The following is a 22605-nucleotide window of genomic DNA, read 5'->3' on the forward strand; positions in this document are numbered from 1 at the left end:
GCACTTAATTAGCACGCATCGCATTGGATCGCATCCCTAGTTGCATGCCTTGAGCATGCACTGTGATCCGATGCGATGTGTACCCAGTACAAAAAGTATGTGCAGCACATACTTTTTGTACCGTACGATGAGATGCGCGGGAGCGCGCATCTCATAGTACAGAACGGACGGTCCGGGAACGGACCGTCTATGTGCACCTTAACAGGGAAATGGCGAGAGCGACAGGGAAAGCACAGGCGTGCCCAAACGTTTTAGGGGAAGATGTGTGACATCAGCAACAGGCCAGATATGACACCGAGTAAGTGTCTGTCTACTCTGAGCCTGCGATGACTGGTGCCCAGTGTAAAAATCATTCGATGGTGAGTGACTTACAAATGGTTTTGGCTGTCCAAATACTTTTTTGCCCCACTGTATTCACATTAGATGCAAAGCAAACACATTAACTGGCAATGCGAGATTGCACTGTAGCAGGGCTGTGCAATCAGGTCTGAATTACCCCCCCATGTTCGGAGCCATGTCAGGATGACGTCGCTGAATGATATTGTTAACGATATCCTTTAGTGTATATGCACAATATCGTTTGCCCGGGAGTGCAGCGGAGAACACTAACAATATCATTCATGGAGCATATCATATAATGGGGATACGGTCATTAGGTCTACAGCAACTAGGTCAACAAGTATTGGGTCGACACCACTAGGTCAACAGGCAACAAGGTCGACATGGGTCAAGGTCGACATGTGTCTAGGTTGACATGGGTCTAGGTCGACATGTCATTAGGTTGACATGGGCAAGGTCAACAGTCAAAATGTCGACATGGGGTTTTTCACTGTTTTTTTGAGCTAACATGTGCCGACAGGCGGTATTTCATGCCCTACCATCCACTATGGTGTGGAGGGAGAATAAAATTGTGCCTGAAGCATTGCGAGTGAAGCGAGGGGATGCGGTGCACTTCAAACTGTGTCCATGTCGACTGTGACAGTCGGGTCAAAAAACCTGTGAAAAAAAACCCTGTCAACTTTTTTTGACTATCGACCTAGCCCATGTCGACATAATGCTTGTGTCAACCTAATGTCATGTCGACCTTGACCCACGTCGACCTTGCTGCCTGTTGACCTAGTGGTTTCGACCCAATGCTTGTCGACCTAGTTGTTGTAGACCTTACAACCCACACCCATATAATGCGTACACATTTTTAGTTCAGTGTACAAAAAGGCCGCTTCCTCTTTTTATTATTGACAAAACATGCAAGGACTTAATGCTACGTATGCTGGTTAAATATCTTTATACTAGTTCAATCAGAAGGAAACAATACAGAAAAAAATGAATATGTTCTAGTGGTTCCATAATAATCTGCAGTATGTGTGTGGTGACTGACAGAAACATGCTGCATAGGAAGGACTTGGTGAATATTGGAGCGTTTCTGCCACATAGATTGTTTGATAAGCCATGCTATCCTTGCAGCAGACCTTATAGGAACATACTGCAGTGTATAGAGCTTTGCAGTAAAGTGATGAATGCACCAAACATTTATCTCAGTAAACACGAGGTTGTTGCAGAGTGAGTTACTGCGCTGTTACCTCCTGGTAGATACCATCGAGGAGTGCGTGTAACTGGCACCAGCCTTATTGAAGTACATTACGCCATATTATAACAATGTGTATAATACTTATACGAGTTACTTCTTTTTTATATTATCTAAAGAGGCAGACATAATCTTATTTGCCACAGTGTTATTTTAGATATAAATATATAATACTCATCTTTGAATACTAGACATACATTAGAACATACATTAGAACGACCTGCATACGATACAGATCGTATGATAAAAACACATGTGGTCTGCATATGATCTGCTTATGACAACAAACCATCCCGACTGATCATACAGATGTAGCAGGCCAGCCTCTGCCAGCAGCCAGCTACCACCAGGGGCGCGCACACACCAGATGCTCGTGCACCCCGTGGCAACGGAGCCTGCCACCGGTCACCGCCGCCTCCCCCTTTGCCGGTCCCCTTCGCCGCCCGACTCCCCCCTGAACTGGACAGCGTCTCCCTGAAGCGGAGACGGGCAGGGAGATGCTGCCCAGTCGCCGTGATACTGGGACATGCGTGCGCGTGAGACGCACCCGCGTCCCTGTCCCTATCGCCGGAGCTCGCCAGTGAAAGGGATCTGGCGGGCTCTGGGCAAAGATGTAGCCTGCTACATCTGTATGTGCAGCACATAAGATCATGGGAGCCGCGCATCCCATTGTCATCGTACCAAAATACCTCACTATTTGCATACAATGGTCCTTATTATGACTGACCGCATCAGCCCCCCTCCCCCGCCCCCCCCTTCCCCCCCGAATCCCCGCAGGCATGCGAATGGATGATTTGCATAATCATCCATTCTCAGCCTTGGGTGCGGGGGAGAAATAATTTCTTCAGCGCTCACTAGGGTTGCCACCTCTACTGGATTTCCTGGATTCTCCCTGAATTGGTGGCAACCCTCCAGGACATTTTTGCAGTCTCCCAGATTCTGGGATTCTCCCAGAATCCGGGTGACTTTGAAAGCCTTCCCAGCCTCCCAACTCAGTGTGCACACTGACCGGGGCATAGGGAGGGTGTTTCCGGTGGAGTGCGAACTCTGGGTGCCAGAAAGGCCACAGGGCATGCACAGTGAGTCTCCAGCACTTGCGAGTTGCTACCTGCCCCACAGCTCCCTCTACCTCCAATAATATTTAAACTGGGCTGCTGGAGAGAAGAGGACGGAGGAGCACTGGCCACTGTGCAGCCAACAGCTTAGGATGCTGCAGCAGCGCTTCCTCCCAAACTAAGCCTCAGAGCAGAGATAAGCCTGCTGCTACTGTGTATCAGTCCCAGGGGACCACTGCTGTCTGTGCTATCAGCTGAGGAAATGGTGATGCCAGTGTGGAGGGGAGGATTTGTGTGTGTGGACGGTCAGTGTTTGGGGCAGATATGCATGTTAGAGAAGTGAGGGGGTGGGGGAGGTTGCTGTGAAGTTGTCACTGGTGTCACGGTGAGGGGAGGATGTATGAGGTATCTCTGTGTAGGAGTTGTCAGTAGGGGAAATGTGTTATTAAATGTAACAATAGGGACTTCAATACATTACTGTACAATTCAATACTGTATTAGTGACCACGCCCACTTTTCTGAAGAGGTCACGCCCATTTTACAAAGCCATGCCCACTTTTCCAGGAGCACGCGCACATAAACGTGTGGGGGGGGGGGGGGGAATCTCCAGGAATCTAAGATGCCTGAGGTGGCTACCCTAGCGCTCACACATCTGAGACACCTCTATGGCGGGCAGCTGACATCCGCTAATTTCAGCTGCCTCCCCCCGCCCCCCCCGCACCTGCACCATCAGGCGGTCAACGGTCTCATTGAAACGCCCATGAAATGCTGGACGTTCCCATATGCAAATTGTACGGGCCGCCACTCCACACCCCTCTACGCCTCCTGCCCATACTTCTATGTGTGAGCGCTGTGGGCGTTCGCACACAGTGGCTGCACTTGCGCATAAAAACCTCCAATGTGTTCACAACCAATCGCACAATCTGTCAAAGTCATGTGTTCGGGCCTAGAATCGTTCTGATTTATCAGCTCCGTGTAGAGATTGGGGCAAATCCAGCAAGAGGGCAGACAAGTAAAAAAATGAATGCGTGTAGGACAAATACGTCCTGTTTATACATGTAGCACACAGATATTGGGTGGGTTTATTTTAACAATTGGGGGTAAATTTACTAAAGCTATAATTTTCTAGGATGCAATAGACAATAGACAGAATCTGATTGATTGCTATGGTCAATGTCACCTCTGTTAATTTTTAGAAGCTTTCGTAAATTTACACCTTTTAGTATATATGTGTCTTATAAAATGGCCCCTGTTGGGATAACATAGGGTGAAACAGACACAGAATAATAGGAAAAAATAGTTCACAAAAGGCTGTTTCATTTGAATTATTTTTAATGATTAAACGTTTGATTGGATATCAGTGTAAGTGAACAAAAGTACTGAAATATTTCTGTCAGAAATGGGTACAGATGTAACTCCATTTTGTGGCGCAACTCATTAACACAGAGTGTGGTTTCATATCTCTTATTCACAAAACTATGCAAATAGGACACACAAGCAGCTCATGCTGATTAAAATAATATTCAGCAATCCTATATTGTGTGTGCGACCCCAGCTGTATCTGCATAGGAAATACTGTGCTACCTTTTTTTCATATACAGATGCAACCATGGCTGCATCCTGACAATGGCATGCTGGTGCGGTGAGCTGCTGTCAGTGAGGCGGCGGTGAGCTGCTGTCAGTGAGGCGGCGGTGAGCTGCTGTCAGGGAGGCAGAGATGTGCTGCTGTCAGGGAGGCAGAGATGTGCTGCTGTCATGGAGGAGGTGATGGGTTGCTTTCAGTGAAGCAGGAATGTGCTGCTATCAGTGGGGAAGGGATGTGCCTGCTGTCAGTAAGGGGGGGATGTGCTGCTTTCAGTGAGGCAGTGATGGGCTTCTGTCAGTGAGGCAGCCTTGAGTTGCTGTCAGGGAGGTGGTGATGGGCTTCTGTTTATGAGGTTAATGAGCTCTCTCAGCCAATCAGCGGCCACCCATTAATTTGCAAATTAGATTTTTTTATAATCTCCTAGCTGTCTACCGCTACTGTAGCCTGTTCCCTTTGTCAGCTCCCCAGGAGTCCTTACATGCAATAAATCATGGGGGTCCATACACAGAGACACTGCACAGAATTTGAAAGATGGTCTGTGAAATTTAGTGGGTGTTCCTGGGAGGTTGCGTGGAAGGGGGGGGCGGGTGAAGCCGATGTTGGCATGCCGCTGACAGCAACTACATTAAGGACACACAGCTGCTCACACAGGATGCCATACTCAGATATAGCAACTGCGTCTGCAGTGGTGCAGCATGCAGTGCATGCAATATGGTGTCTAAAGATGCAGTGGACAGAATTGCTGCAAGTGGGTATCTCAATTCTGTAGCGGCATTACTATAAAGACACAGATGCATCTATGGCAAAATAGGCAGCCGCTGTGTCCATCTCTAAACTAGGCCCTTTGTTTCTATACTGCTCATTATGGTAAAAATCACTTTGCTAAAATATTAGGCATAACCAGTGTTGTTTTTACTGATTATCTACTATATATATATATATATATATATATATATATATATATATATATATATCTTATTATTTACAATACCTTGGACAGACAGCTTACTTCAGCATGGATCGCTAAACAGAATTCGCAGTGAGCAGAAAGCCAGTACCTAGACAGAAAGAAAAAACACTCCTTGCAAAAAGCATCATAAATAGCGATCCATTTGCAAAAATGGAACCATCGAACAGTTTTTTTTCCATTTGCGCCAGTCTAGGGCTTCCACTAATCTGCTTAAGGATCAGGCTGGAAATAGTCATTGCTGACGTTAGAGACCTTCCCAAGCAACCCCTGGGCACTCCCCGTTCTCACAAACACACCCAGAAACAATGTGTTTCCACCCCTAAACTCTGACTTCAGGGAAACTGTGGCTACTCTGTGTCTTCTCTGCGTGTGGATAATTTTTCTGACCCTGTACATGTGCAATGCGAACGCTGCCGGCGCCCATGTGTAATGTTTGATAATCACTCAATTTGAAAATTCTGATTAGGCCCAGAATCAACGGCCTTTTGAACAACCACTATAGATTCTTATGTTAAAAGCTAAATCTTAAATTGTGTGCGGAATTTGTGCTACAAGAGTGTGTAGCACGTACGGTTCTGTGTAATAAAACCAGCACTTCCTGTGTTGGAGACTGTAGAACAGGCATTTCCAACCACGGTCCTCAAGGCACACCAACAGTGCAGGTTTAAGTGGTGTCCAGGCTTCAGCACAGATGGTTTAATCAGAATCCCTCAGATACAATTAAGTCACCTTTGCTCAAGCCTGGATATCTACAAAACCTGCACTGTTGGTGTGCCTTGAGGACCGTGGTTGGGAATGCCTGCTGTAGAAGGAACATGTGACTTTATTTTCACTTAAACATTTATCGAAGATGATCTAGTTGTCATACGCAGCCTTTGGAAATGATAATGCGTTGTCATAGGAATAAACACTCTTTTAGAAGTGATTTTCTGCAAGCTTGCTAACCAGTTGCACCCGTTATTAGTCACTGATATGCTGTATTCCGTCATTGCTTCCTCCATGACAGTACGCTTACATCCATTGCACTGATCACTATACACTTACCAGCTGTTGTAGATGTCAGAGAATAATGAAAGCAGAAAAACCATGAGCTGGGGCTTCCTTCGTGTATGCATCCAGTTCCTGGCGTCCATCAAGTATAATAGAGAGATAAACTGCAGACTCATAAACTAGGGGACATATACAGAGTGCACAGATGTATGCATCAATAAAGACAATGCCCATTCAGGGGGAGTAGTCAAGAGGAATGGCATATTGTTTACTAGCAGATGGCACAAAGGTCACAATGATACTACGCAAGGTCAATGACCATTGTACAAAGCCTTTTCCAACCTAGTTGTAACATATTGAGATCACATTCTTTTAATATTATCTGTAAAGATAAGCCCAAACCCCTAAACTACCATAAAAGTAGTTGTCATTGCTCCGAGGACCCTCCTAACCAGCAATTCTTCATCCAAAGCCAGATGTCTGTCTCACCAAGTGATAAGTTGATCTCTCCTAGTGATGCTGCCAGGTCTTAAACAAACTGGATGTCATTGTGAAATATGAGACACCTGTTTAAGGTCTCTGCAGACGCGTTGCCCTAGATTTTAAGCCATTGTTTAAATATGAGAGTGCTGTAATGGAAATGTCAGTATTATATAACAGGATATAGTTACAGAGTGTTTCATTATGATGTCGACAAAGTTATGTCGATGGGAGAATTCAGGCGCACTGTTAATTATGTAACTATATTGATACATCCGATTTGTGGACAGTTGTGCTGTCGACAGCCAAATTGTCAGCAGCTTAATGTTGATGGGAGAATGCCGACGCAGTTGCAATGTTATTTAAAACATTTTAACAGTGTTGGCACTGAAACGGTAAACGGTCATCTGTCAGACCAGACTTAGGTCGACAGTCATTAGGTCGACCTCGGAAGGTCGACTGTCCCCAAGGTCGACAGGGTTAAAGGTCGACATGGCTCAAGGTCGACATGACTTAAGGTCGACGTGGGCCAATGTCGAAATGATTTTAGGTCGACAGTCATTAGGTCGACATGAGTTTTTCACTGTTTTTAGAGCCGACATGTGCCGACAGGCGGTATTTCATGCCCTACCATCCACTAGGGCGTGGTGGATAAAATAGTGTGGCGAGCGCAGCGAGGCACCGTGCCCGAAGCAAGGGGATGCGGTTCGACTCCAACTGTGTCCTTGTCGACTGTGTCGACATTCGGGCCCAAAAAAACAGTGAAAACGCATGTTGACCTAATGACTGTCGACCTTGGCCTATGTCGACCTTAAGTCATGTCGACCTTGAGCCATGTCGACCTTTAACCCTGTCGACCTTGGGGACAGTCGACCTTCCGGGGTCGACCTAATGACTGTAGACCTAAGTCTGTTCTGACAGATGTACCGATTCCATTTAAACATGATATTTTACTATCATGCGTAAAGCAGGGTTACCTACCTGATCCTCTCCTTCAGGGAGAAAATGCTCTGCTCCTGGACTTCCCTGGTAATGTATGATTGCCATCACCTGTGAGGAGCTAGGTAATTGATAAGAAAGGTGTTTCACCACAGGTGATGGCAATCATACATTACCAGGGAAGTCCAGGAACAGAGCATTTTCTCCCTGAAGGAGAGGGTTAGGTAGGCAACCATGGCTTAAAGCTACAGTATATGGACATACCTCCCAACATGTCCCTCTCCAGGAGGGACACAATGCTCTGCTCCTGGACTTCCTTCTTACTGTATGATTACCATCACCTGTGTTGAGCAGGTAAATTGCTAAGAAAGGTGCTTCAATACAGGTGATGATAATTATAAATTAAGAGGAAAGTGCAGAAGCAGAGCAATGTGTCCCTCCTGGAGAGGGTCATGTTGGGAGGTATGTATGGACAACATGGTTAACATGCTTTAAATAACATTATAACTGTGTCTGCGTCGGCATTCTCCCTTCAACAATTTGTTGTAGACAATTTGACTGCTGGCACCATCACTTTCTACAAATCGTATGCATACCTGAGTCACAACATGACCCTCTCCAGGAGGGACACACAATGCTCTGCTTCTGGACTTTCCTCATAATGTATGATTACCATCACCTGTGGAGAAAAACCTTTCTTATTAGTAAACCTGTTGAAAACAGGTGATGGTAATGATACATTAAGAGGAAAGTCCAGAAACAGAGCATTGTGTCCTTCCTGGAGAGGGTCATGTTGGGAGGTATGCGTATGTATCGTTATAGTTACATAAATTACAGTGAAAGAGGGAGATTTAGCAAAGCTTGGAGAGAGATAATGTGGAGAGTGCTAACCCTGTGGTTTTCAACCTCGGTCCTCAAGTACCTCCAATATTTATTGTTTTCCAGGTCTCCTCACAGAATCACAATTTAAATAATTAGCTCCACCTGTGGATCTTTTAAAATGTGTCAGTGATTAATGAGTGCACCTGTGCACCTGCCGGGTGACCTGGAAAATGTGAACTGTTGGGGGGTACTTGAGGACCGAGGTTGATAACCACTGGACTAACCAATCAGCTTTCTGTCATTTTACAGGTTGTGTTTGAAAAATGACAGCAGCTGATATGTTGGTATTTTATCTCTCCGCACTTTGGGGGTTATTCTGATTCACTTGGAAGGGCACAATCACTCTCTAATGGACAAAACCATGTGCACTGCAGGTGGGGCTGATGTAACATGTGCAGAGAGAGTTAGATTTGGGTGGGGGGTGTACTTCAAATTAGGGTTACCACCTTGCCCCTTTAATTCCGGACACATATTAATTACACAGGTTCTGTGGCTGGCTGACTTCAAGACTCCATTTCACCTGGTTTTAAACTTCCACAGAACCTGTGTAATTAATATGTGTCCGGAATTAAAGGGGCAAGGTGGTAACCCTACTTCAAACTGATATCTATATTGCAGTGTAAAAATAAAGCAGCCAGTATTTACCCTGCACAGAAACAATAAAACACCCAAATCTAAAGGCCGCCATATACTATGCGATTTGGCCCCGATTTCACCCGATCCAGATGGATCGGGCAGTGAAATCGGACCAAATCGCAGGTTTTGACACCCGGTCCGACCCGATGCGCGGTCCCGTGCGCATCGAGTTTGAGTCGGGATGTCGGACCGGCTGCACATAAGATAAATCTTATGTGCAGCCTTGGGGACTCTGAGGGCGTCGGCGAGGTAGGGGGGCGGGAGACGCCGGCGAGGGAGGGGGGCGGCAGGGGGAGCCGGAGCAGGGAGCTGTCATGCTCCGTCCGGGTAGGGGGGGTAACATGCCGCTAGTAGTGTGGACGCTGCGGGGGACACAGGCGGCAGTGACATAGAGCCGGGCGGGGGGAGCCGGGAGCTGTCAGCACTGAAAAAAAAAAAAGCCCATACAATGAACGGGCAGCCTGTGATTGGCTGAGCGCTCTCTCAGCCTGTCAGCAATTGGCTGAGAGAGCGCTCAGCCAATCACAGGCTGCCCATTCATTGTATGGGCTTTTTTTTTCAGTACTGACAGCTCCTGGCTCCCCCCGCCCGGCTCTATGTTACTGCCGCCTGTGTCCCCCGCAGCGTCCGCACTACTTGCAGCGTGCGTCCGTCCCCCCAGCCGCCTTGCAGCATCCCCCGCCCGCCACCTCGATGTCCCCTTCCCCCCTGCTCGTTCCACATTGCAGCTCCCCGGGAGTTGCAAATGATACATCGCATGCGATGTATCATTTGCAAAACTTGGCACATCAAGTGCTAAATCGTGTGTCCCCCTCCCGGGGAGCTGCAGGGGGAAATCAGTCGGACTAATGTATGGGGGCCTTTACTCTCTCTGCACATGTTACATCAGCCCCACCTGCAGTGCATGGTTTTGTCCATTAGAGAGTGATTGTGCCTTTGATAAATATGCCCCTATTGGAAAATTTGTATTTTCAGTGTAATCCTAATTGATGATCTAAAGCAGAGTTGTAGGTGGGAAATAACACAGCACCAAAGATCATTCATAAGTCTAATCACCATTGCTCTATTAGCCGGCAAATGTAGTGCTGTTATCCAGGAATGATTTACAGTAAGTTCCAACCACGTTATCAGCTTCCCAAAATTTCATGGGTCGGCCTCAGTAGGAACACTTCCAGTGGACTTCAATGTGCTCCCCACTTTCTCACACCCTCCCATACTGCTCCCATTAGACTAGGACATTTGTGATTTTATCAAAATAATGATTCCCAAATGTCCTCCCTTTCTTTGGTTCCCTGCAAAGGTGGTTTTATCATGTACTCCCCCTTCCTCCAACAGGGTACTTGCACCCCACTGTGTGCTATGCCATGCAATGGGGGCTTCCTGTGGGAGGAGGCTCCCGGCTTCTTAGACCTTGCTGCCCACTAGACAGCAGACAGCGGTGCTCCTCTGATTCACAATGAAAGTTGGAGCGACCGCGCTCCGGTCATGGGGCTCGTCTCTGTATGTGCGGTGGGGCGGGCTACAGACTAACCGCAGCCCGTCGCCACCGCTGTTGAATGCGGCTCCGGGTTTTGTAATCAGTCAAGTGCAAGGGGTTGCTGGCGGATGCAAGGGTAGAGCTGTACCCTCTGTCAGAGAGGTCGAGCCTGGGACAGTTGTCCCCATAGCACCCCCTGATGGCGGCCCTGATAGTGCGCCCCAGATGGTTCCTGAGTGAGCAGGATGTGATTCACATGGATGTTTCCATATAGGGTATATCATACTACTACTATGGCTCACCTTCCACAGTGTAACCTTCATAGTGCACCACCCATTTAAGCACTAAAACTGGTGAATTTTCGAGCATTTCAGCTCGCCACCCCCGGGGTAGCAAAATAAAATGATGTTAGACTGGAAGAAGCAATTAAATACTGCCGGCATGGGAGTAGTGACAGGCAACAATTGAATACGGCCCAATAGTGTGTACCAAGCTTAAGGCATCAAGATAGACATGCATTGCCCTTAGGTACATCTCATACTTCAGCGTATACAGTAATAGTCAATGCACTGGGCAGATGCTGGAAAAGTTCTACACTAAATTAAAATGAAGTACCTGGTAGATACAAATACAACAACCTCCATGAAGCAATGTATACAGAAATCTAAGCTGGGGAGATCAGAAGCCTATACATTTGCAGGTATTGGAAAAGTTCCTTTAAGTACGTTGCCGACCACATATATTTGTAGTATAGATTAACAAGGCAGCTGTCATTAATTATGAGGACTCTAATGTTTGTGTCTTATCCCTCAATAATACATACTCTACATGCCTGCGTCACGCTTTAATATGCTTGGATACGTGTATTAAATTTGAGCTTGTTCTGATGTCAATTCAAACCACAGTCACATACTTAAAATTCCAGGGCCAACAGGGTGACATCTGATTTTGTGGCAGAGAAATCCCTCTGCGCCAGCAGTGTACGGGGGGAGATGACTAGAAGTGACATGTCCCATAGGATTACAAGATGGATTCAAAACAAAATCTAATTACAAGTGGATTTCAGAATTCAAAACCCACACTGTGCAAAATAGTCATATTTATCATTGTTCTGTTTGTTTTACAGCCCGCCACAATAAAAACGTGTGGCACGCCAGTAGTGAGGTGCATCTAAAATAAGTAACTGGTTGTTAATGCTAGTTTTGGAAAACAACTGTATATTTAAGTATTTTTATAGCCTAGTATACTCTCTTGTTATTCAAGAACAAATTAACACATTTGGACACTATGGGGTGAATTCAATTTTTTTTGGACTATCGGAACGTTTCCGACAGTCGGAATTTCGGCCAATCCGACGTCAATTTGACAGTCGGAATTCAATCTTTGACTGTTCGAAGCATTCTGACAGTTCGATTGTCGAATCCAAGTGTATTTTGTCCAAAACGGCCGTGTACTCGACAATTCTGCAGCCGTTTTTCACAATGCAGATTCAACTTTTTAAAACGTTGAATCTTCACAGGCTTCAATGCGGTTAGAAAGAGATGCATTTAATAGATGTGTGCACACATTGAAACCCCCTTATATAAAAACATATGTAATAATATTTCAAGTGATTTACATAACAAACCTGAATTATTTGTCCATTGTGTCATCTGTTATATTGTGTCGCAGAAAGCTATCAGGATCTCGGGTCTTAGGATGCCGGCTGTCAGAAGACCGACAGTGGCATCCTAATGGTTAGGATCTCGAAACCATTTAGGTCAGGCATGTCCAAACTGAGGCCCTCCAGCTGTTGTGTATCTACACATCCCAGCATGCATTGCCAGAGTTCAGCATTCCCTACTAGAAAAACTGTGGCAAGGCATGATGGGCTTTGCAGTTTCACAACAGCTGGAGGGCCATAGTTTGGACATGCCTGATTTATGTAAATATGCTAACCCTTCCTCCCCCTTAACCATACCTTCAGCCTAACCCTCTCCCCCCACAGCTTAGCCCCAAGCCTCCCCCTTAGTGCGTAATCCAAACCATGCAAAACCCCCCATAGCCTAGCCCTAATCATGCCTCCTTAGTACCTAACCCACAGCCTAACCCTAACCCTCCCTCTAGTGCCTAAACCTTAACACACCTCCCCCCCCCCCCCCCCCCCCCCCGTGGTCTCACACTAACCCATCCTGCCACACTGATGTGTCCACTTACATCTATCATCCATACTATAAAGCCGGGTGCACACTATGTGATGTGACGTTACCAAGTTACACATGAAGCACAACGGAACTTGACATGAGAAAATGCTTTGACATCATAGCCCGTTATATACACATTCAGACTCATTTGCACACAGATGTACAAGTGTCACATACATATCCAATTCATTGGTGCAGTCTAGTGAAGTGGTTCTATCACATCGCATTGGGGCACATTTATCAACGAATAATTGCGGCTAAATCCCCGAAAACACCCATCGGGGGTTAACCGCAAATATTAAGTAGACCCCTATAGTATCAAAAGGGGACCGCAGCAGGAATGTATGAACATTGGGCAGCCTGACTTCGCACCCCTGGGCTATCACCATTCTGAGATGGCGATAGCCCATTGTAGCCTATGGCTACGGGATCGTACTGCCCTAGCGGCACTGCGGTCAGCAGGGTCAGAAGGGGGTCAGTGTTAACCGCGCATGCGCAGACCCCCCGGCTTCCAGCTCCGGGCATCGCATGGACGGGCTGTTTTCGGAGCCTCCGGCATCATACATCCCACCGATGGGATCGCATTTTACAATGCGATCCGGGGCGGTAATATTCCTTGGTAATTGGCGGTAATATTCCTTTGTAATTGACGGTAATATTCCTTGATAAATGGGCCCCATTGCGACTAAGATACAGAGGCCCTGACACGCAGAGGAGGGCTGCTTAGCGCCACTGCAGCAATAGTGTACACGCATGAATTTATTGTTTTGATCATCCTAGTTATAAATAACTTCCATACACATTATGTGCAGCTACAGTGTGCTTTCCTCATTTGCATTTCAATAGCATTTCAGCAGTTGTTTCTCTTTCTGTCCCTAACACACTGTGGATCATTTTTAAAATGAAATGTGTATTGTGGTTTATTTTATTTTTTTTTTAAGGAGAAACTGATTCAATAATGATTCACTACCAGATATATATATGTGAATAAAGCAAGGCAGTGTTATTAGTCATGCCCTGCTACCGAAATAGTAACCGTGGTAGTGTGAGGTTAGTGCAGCCCAGGATAAGTAATTTAGAACAATTATGTGACAATCGCTTGCGTTTCTATGTGGAGAATGAGGAGTTTGTTCCTAATCCTTCATTGAAAAACCTTCTTTGTTTTCTTCTGTTTTCGTTACAGATTCTCTACAATGTCCTTGGGGCGTGACATGGAACTTGAGCATTTTGACGAGCGCGATAAAGCGCAAAGGTACAGCAGGGGGTCCCGAGCCAATGGGCTACCAAGCCCGACCCATAGTGCCCACTGTAGTTTTTACCGGACCCGTACTCTGCAAGCCCTGAGCTCGGAGAAGAAAGCTAAGAAAGTGCGATTCTACCGCAATGGCGACCGTTATTTCAAAGGGATTGTCTATGCCATTTCCGCTGATCGTTTCCGATCATTTGAGGCTCTCCTGGCTGATCTGACCAGAACTCTTTCCGATAATGTGAATCTACCCCAGGGAGTGAGAACGATCTACACAGCGGATGGAAACAAGAAGATTACCTCCCTGGATCAGCTTGTTGAAGGTCAGTACTATTTTCTAACAGGGAAATCACACATGTTAACAAGTAATACATGTGCAACAATCAATGAGACACAAACCTTGTGCAGATGGCTGATTTCAGCCCTATCCTGTATCTACAGACCTGCAGTTCCTTCCAAGGGTTCAGTATGATTTACGTACAGTCAAAATACCAACAGTCGAAATACCGACCAACCTTGACCGATGGTCAAAATACTGACATTATGCCAACATGGTCAAAATACTGACACGGTTGAAATGACGGCATTTAAAATGAAGATAAGTCAAAAATTCGACATGATTTTTTTTTTGGGGTGCCTATGTAGACATAGCTCAACATGGACACCCCATAATTGTACCACGCAAACTTATACGGGCACGGTGCTTAGCTAAGAACAAGTCGATTTCAAAGAAATAGTCATGAAAAACTTATGTTGAATTTTTGACCGTCTAGTACAGACCTTACTCGCTCTGTAGTACTGCCGAGGTAATATGAACTGAGGAGGAAGTACTGTATGGACATTCTACTTAGTAGGCACAGGTATAGTGTGCTATATTATATCTGCCTTTACTGTACCTTATTGCCATCCTGGAAATTACATTAGGTGCTCTCTATAACATTTGAAGCAAAAATGTTCAATATATTATATAATGCCCTTTCAAATATGCATTACATATATAGTATAGCTTTTATATTACTGTACTGTACAAATAAAGGGTCATTCTGTATTTCAGCTACTGTGTGGACTGGTAGCTCTTCTTTTTATCTCCTATATTGTAATGCATTTTACAATAGCTCCAAAGACATAGGAGGGTACTTTTCAAAGCTCGGAGAGAGATAACATTATGGGCCAGATGTACTAAGCTTGAAAAGTGATCACATGGAGAGTAATAAACAACCAACCAATCAGCTCCTACCTGCCGTGTCACAAGCTGTGTTTGAAAAATGACAGGTAGGGGCTAATTGGCTGGTGGTTTATCACTCTCCATTTTATCACTTTTCAAGGCTTAGTAAATCTCGCCCTTTGAGAGAAAGTACCAGCCAATTAGCTTTTGCCTTACATTTTAGAGGCTGTGTTTGAAAAATGACAGTTTAGAGCTAATTGGTTGGTACTTTGGACTTTATTCTGGTCCACATGCAATGCAGTGAATTTCACAGCAGTACGTGTGGATTAAAACACAGCTGCCCCCCCCCCCCCACCCCCCGCCTCGCTCACCAAGCTCCCCGCACGGCTGCGAAAGGATGGGCGCCGTCCATCAAATGATTTTGAAATAGCACGCAAACATAAGTCTTCGCTTTACATGCTCCCTGTTCGGGAACAGGGCGGGCAGCTGACATCCGCTGGGAGTTCCCATGGGTGCGTTCCCTCACCGCTACCCCATGCCCCCCTCCCGCTCTGGTAGGTACGAACAGGACAGCCAACTAGCACTCCGCACCCAGCGTATGCACATGTGCAGAGATGCGCATCAGGAAAGCAGCGCTCCGAAAAGAATAACCTCGTTTATCTCTTACACGCTAGTAAATAATGTACAGTATATTAAATAATCACAGCTGATTGCAATGTCACCTGTCCAGATATTTGCTTTAATGATTATGCAGATTTGTATTGTGAGTTGAACTGAATAAGATGGTGATGGTATATTTTGTTACAGAGAAGTGATCTACAAGTTGGGCTTTGTTGAATCTTCATAGATTCATTTGGATGTGTTAATGAAGGAACAGTTATATAAAAAACAATTCACTTAAAAAATACAAGCAAAAAACATCAACAATTTTTCTAAAATAAAGTTAAATATTATGCAATAGAAACCGCACATACAGTATTAAATGGGAAGTGTAACCCATATAAGTCAATTAAGTGGCACAAAAATTGTCAGTCATATTTTTGCAACATTAGGTTTGAGGTATAGGAGGCATGAAACAGCTCCGGCTACTCAATGCCACCATTTCTGCCATTATGCAGTGATGGGCAGGGTCACGATGACGGAGTTAGCAAATCATGTCAAGAAGATCTGGTCCGCCCAGTTCACGGGGCTGGATGTGGTAAGTCTGGCTCTGTCACATGGATAGTGCCTAGAAGTTCCGGTGAGTTGTCTTCAGTAAAACCCACCACTGCTTGCTTTCAGCACTACCCAAAACAAAAATAATAATGGGGCAGCCATACACCCCGGCACTGCCAAGTCAAAGCCACAATGACCATTCACAAAGCTTATTCTATACTATACTATGTGCTATGCAAAAAAAGGGCGGAAAGCTGGGGACACTTGAAAATGTAGGAATTTTGGGCCCAATTCAGACCTGGTCCTGCCTTGCGAATGTCCACGCTGTGTGTATGGATGTGTACGGCTACATATCCTTTCACAGTCATGCAAATATGTATAAAACCCACCGTAACAGGCCCACCATCGAATCATTTTGACACTGGCCACAAGTCACTGCAGGCGCCGCGTAGCCTTGGGTTTGCTCAGCAGTGCGATGGAAAAGGGCATATCTGGGCTTAAGCTGACGTCACACACCCTTTCCCTAAAACAAACAGGCACGCCTAACGGTTTCTTCTGGCACGCCTGCGTTTTTCTTAGCACCGGTTTCCACAGCCAGACGCCTACTTCCTGTCAGTCCTCTTGAGAATGGCGTGTGTATAGAAATAGTTGCAGGGGTTAATCGCTGGATGGCCTCACTCATACGTACTGAGGGCCGTCTGCATGCGCAGTGTATCGATAATCGGCCACTGTTCGAATTTGCAGTCATGCCTTTAGGTCTGAATGGGGCCCTTTGTCACCTCTATCGTGGAAATGTCACTCCCATAGATCCAGTATTAAAAAGAGTAAACATTCACCTACAGGCCCTAATTCAGGTGTTAGTTGCCTACCGAGTGCCTGAGAAGCCGCCCACTGCCTTGCCAATCCGCCCCCCCTTCCCCGCCACTGAATTCCCTTGCCTCTGCTAGCCGGAGATATTCGATGGCCGCCAACCATCGATTTCTCCTGCCTTCGCAAATAAAAGTCAATCTCAACTGAGTTTTATTTACGAGTGATTGGATGAAGACGGGGCAGGCGGCTGACAGCGCTGTGACATCAGCCTCTTGCCCTCAGCCAGCATCAGCCCACCCGCTTACCCATGGGAATGCCCAGCATTTTCATGGGGTTGCCCATGAAACGTTGGGAGAGCCCCATTTTCGCCACCATCCACCCCGGCCCTCCCTGCCTGCAGTGAAATGCCCAGCGAGTGTGTAACTCGCAAAAGCCATGCGCTGTCTGGACCATCGGGGCTGAATTTGAATTGATACAAGCGATCTTGAATCCCCCCCACCCAGTGTATGCAGACTGTAAATAAAGTCCAGTGCTACACTGTACAACGACAGTACAATGACCAATACAATAGACCAGGGGTTCCCAAGGCACCTACAGTATCAGAATTTTTTCACGGCACCCTAGGCCAAAAAAAAAATACATATAGATTGAGTTTATATGCGATCTGTGGTAAAGGGCAGTATCGATTCTTATGTTCAGTTATGTGGTAAAGGGCAGTATTAGCTTCTGTCTGTACACATTTTATGATTGGAAGCCACCAGAACTGGTTTTGCCTATAAATAATTAACCATAAATAATTTGAATTGGTCCTGCACCACCAACCCGGGCCACCCCTTCAAGTGTCCTGAGGCACCCCAGGGAGCCACGGCACACAGTTTGGGAACCACTGCAATAGGCTGAGGACCTGTTTGCAGTTTGTCAGGAGGAAAATGCTTTACAGAAATAGATTAAAGACAAGTTTGGAAACTGAAGATGCATCATCGAAAAACCAGACAATAAACAGACAAACGGTTGGTTTCAGTAACGGTTCTTCGCTTTGGAATAGCTTCAGCTCCAGCAATGTGGCAGAGAGCCATGAAATGTTACAGGAAATACCTGCTACTCTGTATTACCTCAGTGATGTTATTGCAGGAAAAGATCATGAAGATTATTTAAACAATCTTTAAAGTGTACTCACGAGATTACGTGAATTTGGGCTGAGACCCAATCAAGATAAATGCGAGCTTATTAAAGGCATTTCTTACTGTGGACGTCTTATCGCAATAAAGGTCTGTACAACTCCAGACAGAACGGCAGATGTCAGGGGCACAGTTGGGGTCTCATCCAGGCCCAGTGAATTATTTTTGCCTTACATATTAACAGTGTTAGGCAGTAAACGCTTTGTGGGCGCACTCTTTTGTTGTTAGTTAGTGTTAAATGGTGGGTAATAGAATTTGTTTAAAACTTAGCTTTTATTAGTGAACTCAATAAAAAGAAGTGGCGCAATGAAAAAATATGTTACATTATATTTGGTTAGGTTTTGTCGTGTGATTATATGCTATGCAATATAATACGATATTATATTTCAAAAAGAAAATTAAAGATAATTTAAATCACACTTTTGTATATCATTTGTTGCATTTCATCATCTCAGGTACAAAAACCAGAGTGATCGTAGGCTGCAAAATGAGTTAGATCCCCGGAAAATATTTATATGGGGGATTCGCTACCCCACGTCATACAGATACAATTTTTTTGCTCAAATGGCTAATTTTATCAGGAACACAGAGCAGTAGGCGGCTCCAAAACCACTATTGTAGCAACACCAGGACCCCACAGAAAATGATACCACACCTGGACTTCACCAGGGGTCACCCACCCGGTTACTGTCCAGGCCCTTCACTGCTTGGCTTCCAAATTCGGAAGGGTGTTGGGCAGACCAGTGAGGTATGGTGGTATACTAAGTGGGGACCTGGGTCACAAAACAGCGGCTTCAGTCAACTGCTTATGGAACCCGATATACTTTGCAATAGTAAATTATGACAGTGCCCGCAAATAGAATGGCACGGTGGCCCAGCGGAAGTAGCGCGGTATAGAATTTATCAAATGGCGCAAACAGTTTAGGTAGTACTTAATGACCACTTGCTTGGGTTGTGCAGGTTAATTAACCTGATACTCCTGTCTGCTGAAAAAAATGGTTCTAGGTACACTTATGATGCAAGGTAGATATCTGTGGTGTAACCTCTAATGACTCCTGCTGATGACTGCTTAGGAAGATACTCCTCTGCACACTTAGAGATTATATCCAGATAGATATAAAGAGCATGCAAGGTAGATATCTGTGGTATAACCTCTAATGACTCCTGCTGATGACTGCTTAGGAAGATACTCCTCCGCACACGTAGAGATTATATCCAGATAGATATAAAGAGCTGGTGATGCAGTGTATATTTACAGTGCTGGTTTTAAGAGATAGTCATATACAGAGGAACACAGATGATGTGATATAGCGCAGTATGATAGGTGAACGCTGTCACAGTGAATAGTAGTCAGCGGTGCAGCGTATCACTTAGAAGCTATTATTGGCAGATAGTCAGACATAGGTTGAATATTGTCACATAGAGCGGAGCAAAACGCAGACGCTGGTCTGGCGTTACTCCGATACCTGAACCTGCTGGGTCTCCGGCAGGTGAGTTGAGGCTTCTGTCGGCGGTGGATTGCTGGGAGGCTTCTGTATACACAGGATGCCGGCTGAGGGGTCACGGAGTAGAGAGCCGCGATAGCGCGCTGTAGGTGCCTGACGCGGCTGTCCGGGTATGCGGCTGGTTGACTGGGGAAGCCGATCGTGAGTAGTCCTACTGCTGGTTCACTGGGTGACGTGGGGGGCGGCTGTACACGTGTTTCGCCTACGAGGCTTCTTCATGCAGCGCCGCATGAAGCCGGGTGCACCCCGGCGTTTTGGTGTAAAAGGGGTATTAATAACCATTGCCTATTCTACCATCTCTTTTGCTGGTATAAAAGTCTAGAGATTTAATATTAGATTGTATGATTTGTATCACAATCATTTAGCAGTCTGCAAATCCGCAATAATCTATGTCATTTGACCTTAACATTGTGATCCATGAACTGTGAAAGCTATCTCTGGCAGGGTTCCCCCTCAGAGCTGCATAATGCAGGGATTGTGCACGAAACTAGAAATGATCTTTGGTTCGTATGCATTCTTTTGCTAAATGAGACCAGCAGAAGTAGCTTGCAGCTGTACTTTGTGTTTAAATAACTGGAAAATGATTTTCTGCGTGGCCATGAAATTCCCTTAAAGACAGAAGAAGCATCATTAAACTATATACTACTTAACATGTTGAGCAAGGTTAATTATAATGGACCCCAGTTAGCTTAAGCTGCAATTTTGTGACCTGAATGTGTGTGTGTGCAGGTAATTCATGAAGTACTTAAAATACAAGTTCTTGTTTTGCTCTACACGGCTTCGAGAGACTCTGGTCTGAGCAGAGATACAGGGTAGTATTCAATGCGGTCGGCGAGGGGGTTAAACAGCGAGGATTGCAGAAAACCAGCGATCCTCGCTGTTTAACCCCCTCGCCAGCCACTCGGCGACAATTCCCCAAAACAGCGAGACCCGCGGCTAATGCAGAATACCTGCTGTATTTAGCCGCGAGTCTCGCTGCTTCTGGAGCCGCATACGCCAATTCCCCCTCGCTCAAAAAACGGAGCGAGGGGGAATTGGCGTATGAGGGGGGTGAGTTGAAGCCCTGCTCGCTGTCACCGCTCGCCCACGGCATTGACACACCCCATAATACTAACAGAAGTGACAGACAGGGAACGCAAAGGAGGAATCTTTGGGGCATATTTATCATAATCCACATCTCATGCAGATGGGATATGACAAAATAACCAAAATTTAGCAAGAAAGCTCTGTCCTCCTCTGTCCAGTGTTAGAGAGCAGTATGGGCAAAATCTTGAAGGTGGGAAGAAGTAATGGTGCAATACATTTGTAAAGCAAGACGAGCGTGCCAGACTTTAAAGGGAGATTAAGGGGGTATTCAATACCGGCCGATAATTCTACCGGCGAAAATAACAGCACTCACCTATTCAATGCTGCCAATACTGACAGCATTGAAGGCAATTTCCAACAAAACAGATCTGAATTTAAAAAGTCTGATCTGTTTTGTCGGAGATTGTCAAATTCATGGTCTTGTTTTCGACAACACTCGACCGCCAGAGCATTGAATTCCGGCTGTCGAGTTTCCGTCGGAAGAAACGAAAACGGCCCGGGATTCTGAATGTCGGGACATTCCGACAGTCGAAATACCATATTGAATACCCCCTCAATATATATTGAAGTGGCAGGCGTAAAATGATTAGAGAGGAAAATGAGCCGGACAGTAGATTTAAGAACATATTAGTAGTGGAGAGGAGGGAATCTGGGAGACTAGATAGGAGGATACATTAGTCCAATCAATCTGGAGATGACTCCAATCTGGAAGTTCTCCTCCAAGTGCCTTTTCATGCATTCTCATGATGCTAAATAACATGAAAAGGAATGAAGGGCACTTGGAGGAGAATTAGCTTAAAGCACTAAAATCGAATTGTGAAAAAAAATCTGAAGTGAGCCCTGTGATTTATTAGGGCTTCCACACCCCCATGTTAGCGACTTTAACTCAGCCTTCCCTGTCTGCTGGCAGGAAAATCAGAGCTTGGAGCCAGCGCCTGCGATCAGCTAAGTGTGTCTGATATACTGTACCACAGACTGAATAAAGAAAAAAAATACAAAAAAATTTGAATGAAAACCCTCCCACTTACCTGCAACCAGGGACTGATGATCGGAGAGCTCCAGTCATCTGAAACTGCGCTCTGCTCTGTTACCTCGGACATCGGATCAGTAGTGGAGGTAGATGCTCTGAAGTCAAGGCCGCCATTTCTTTACTGCGCAAATCAGATGACAGGGGTCACAGATATGAAGGACAATCCCGGGCCCTTTTTTCAATCCAGAGTTGCTAGGATTCCTGGGTTCCCCGGTATTGACCTCTATAAGCCACATTGCATCGAGAACTGCTTTGAAGCCGTTCTTCAGTGGGCAGGCCAGGGTCGGTGGTAGTGTGTTTGGCGCCCTCCTGCAAACTATAAATGTGCGCTCTCCCAAACTTTACAAAGGGACAGCGCACACCAAAAGAAAGACGTGGTCTCACAAGGAAGGGGCATGGCCGCACAATAGTACTCCCATTCCAAATTACACCACACAGTAGCACAACAGTACCAGTGCCGTAACTAGCCATTTTGGTACTCTTTGTCAGAAAGGGAATTGGTGACCACCCCAGTTAAAGTAGGGAGAGTGCACAGCAAAATGTTGGAGCGTGGCTTCATGGGGAAGGGGCGTTTCCATATAAAAGTAATAATAACATTGTAATGCCCATAACACATTATACCACACACAGTAATGCCCATCATGTATT

General features: G+C 45.7%; 1 protein-coding gene across 5 annotated transcripts in view; it reads left to right on the forward strand.

The window, feature by feature from the left end:
• Positions 1-22605, forward strand: part of DCLK1 (doublecortin like kinase 1) — a 307761-nt gene that overhangs the window by 13963 nt on the left and 271193 nt on the right. For all 5 annotated transcript variants that reach the window (XM_083169785.1, XM_083169786.1, XM_083169784.1 and 2 more), the window contains one exon: positions 13966-14351. In XM_083169785.1, coding sequence (XP_083025911.1) covers positions 13966-14351 — 386 coding nt within the window. The remainder of the gene's footprint in view (positions 1-13965; positions 14352-22605) is intronic.

The sequence above is a fragment of the Crinia signifera genome, chromosome 2, assembly GCF_055691185.1.
Source record: "Crinia signifera chromosome 2, ASM5569118v1, whole genome shotgun sequence".
In the NCBI taxonomy this organism is placed as follows: Eukaryota; Metazoa; Chordata; class Amphibia; order Anura; family Myobatrachidae; genus Crinia; species Crinia signifera.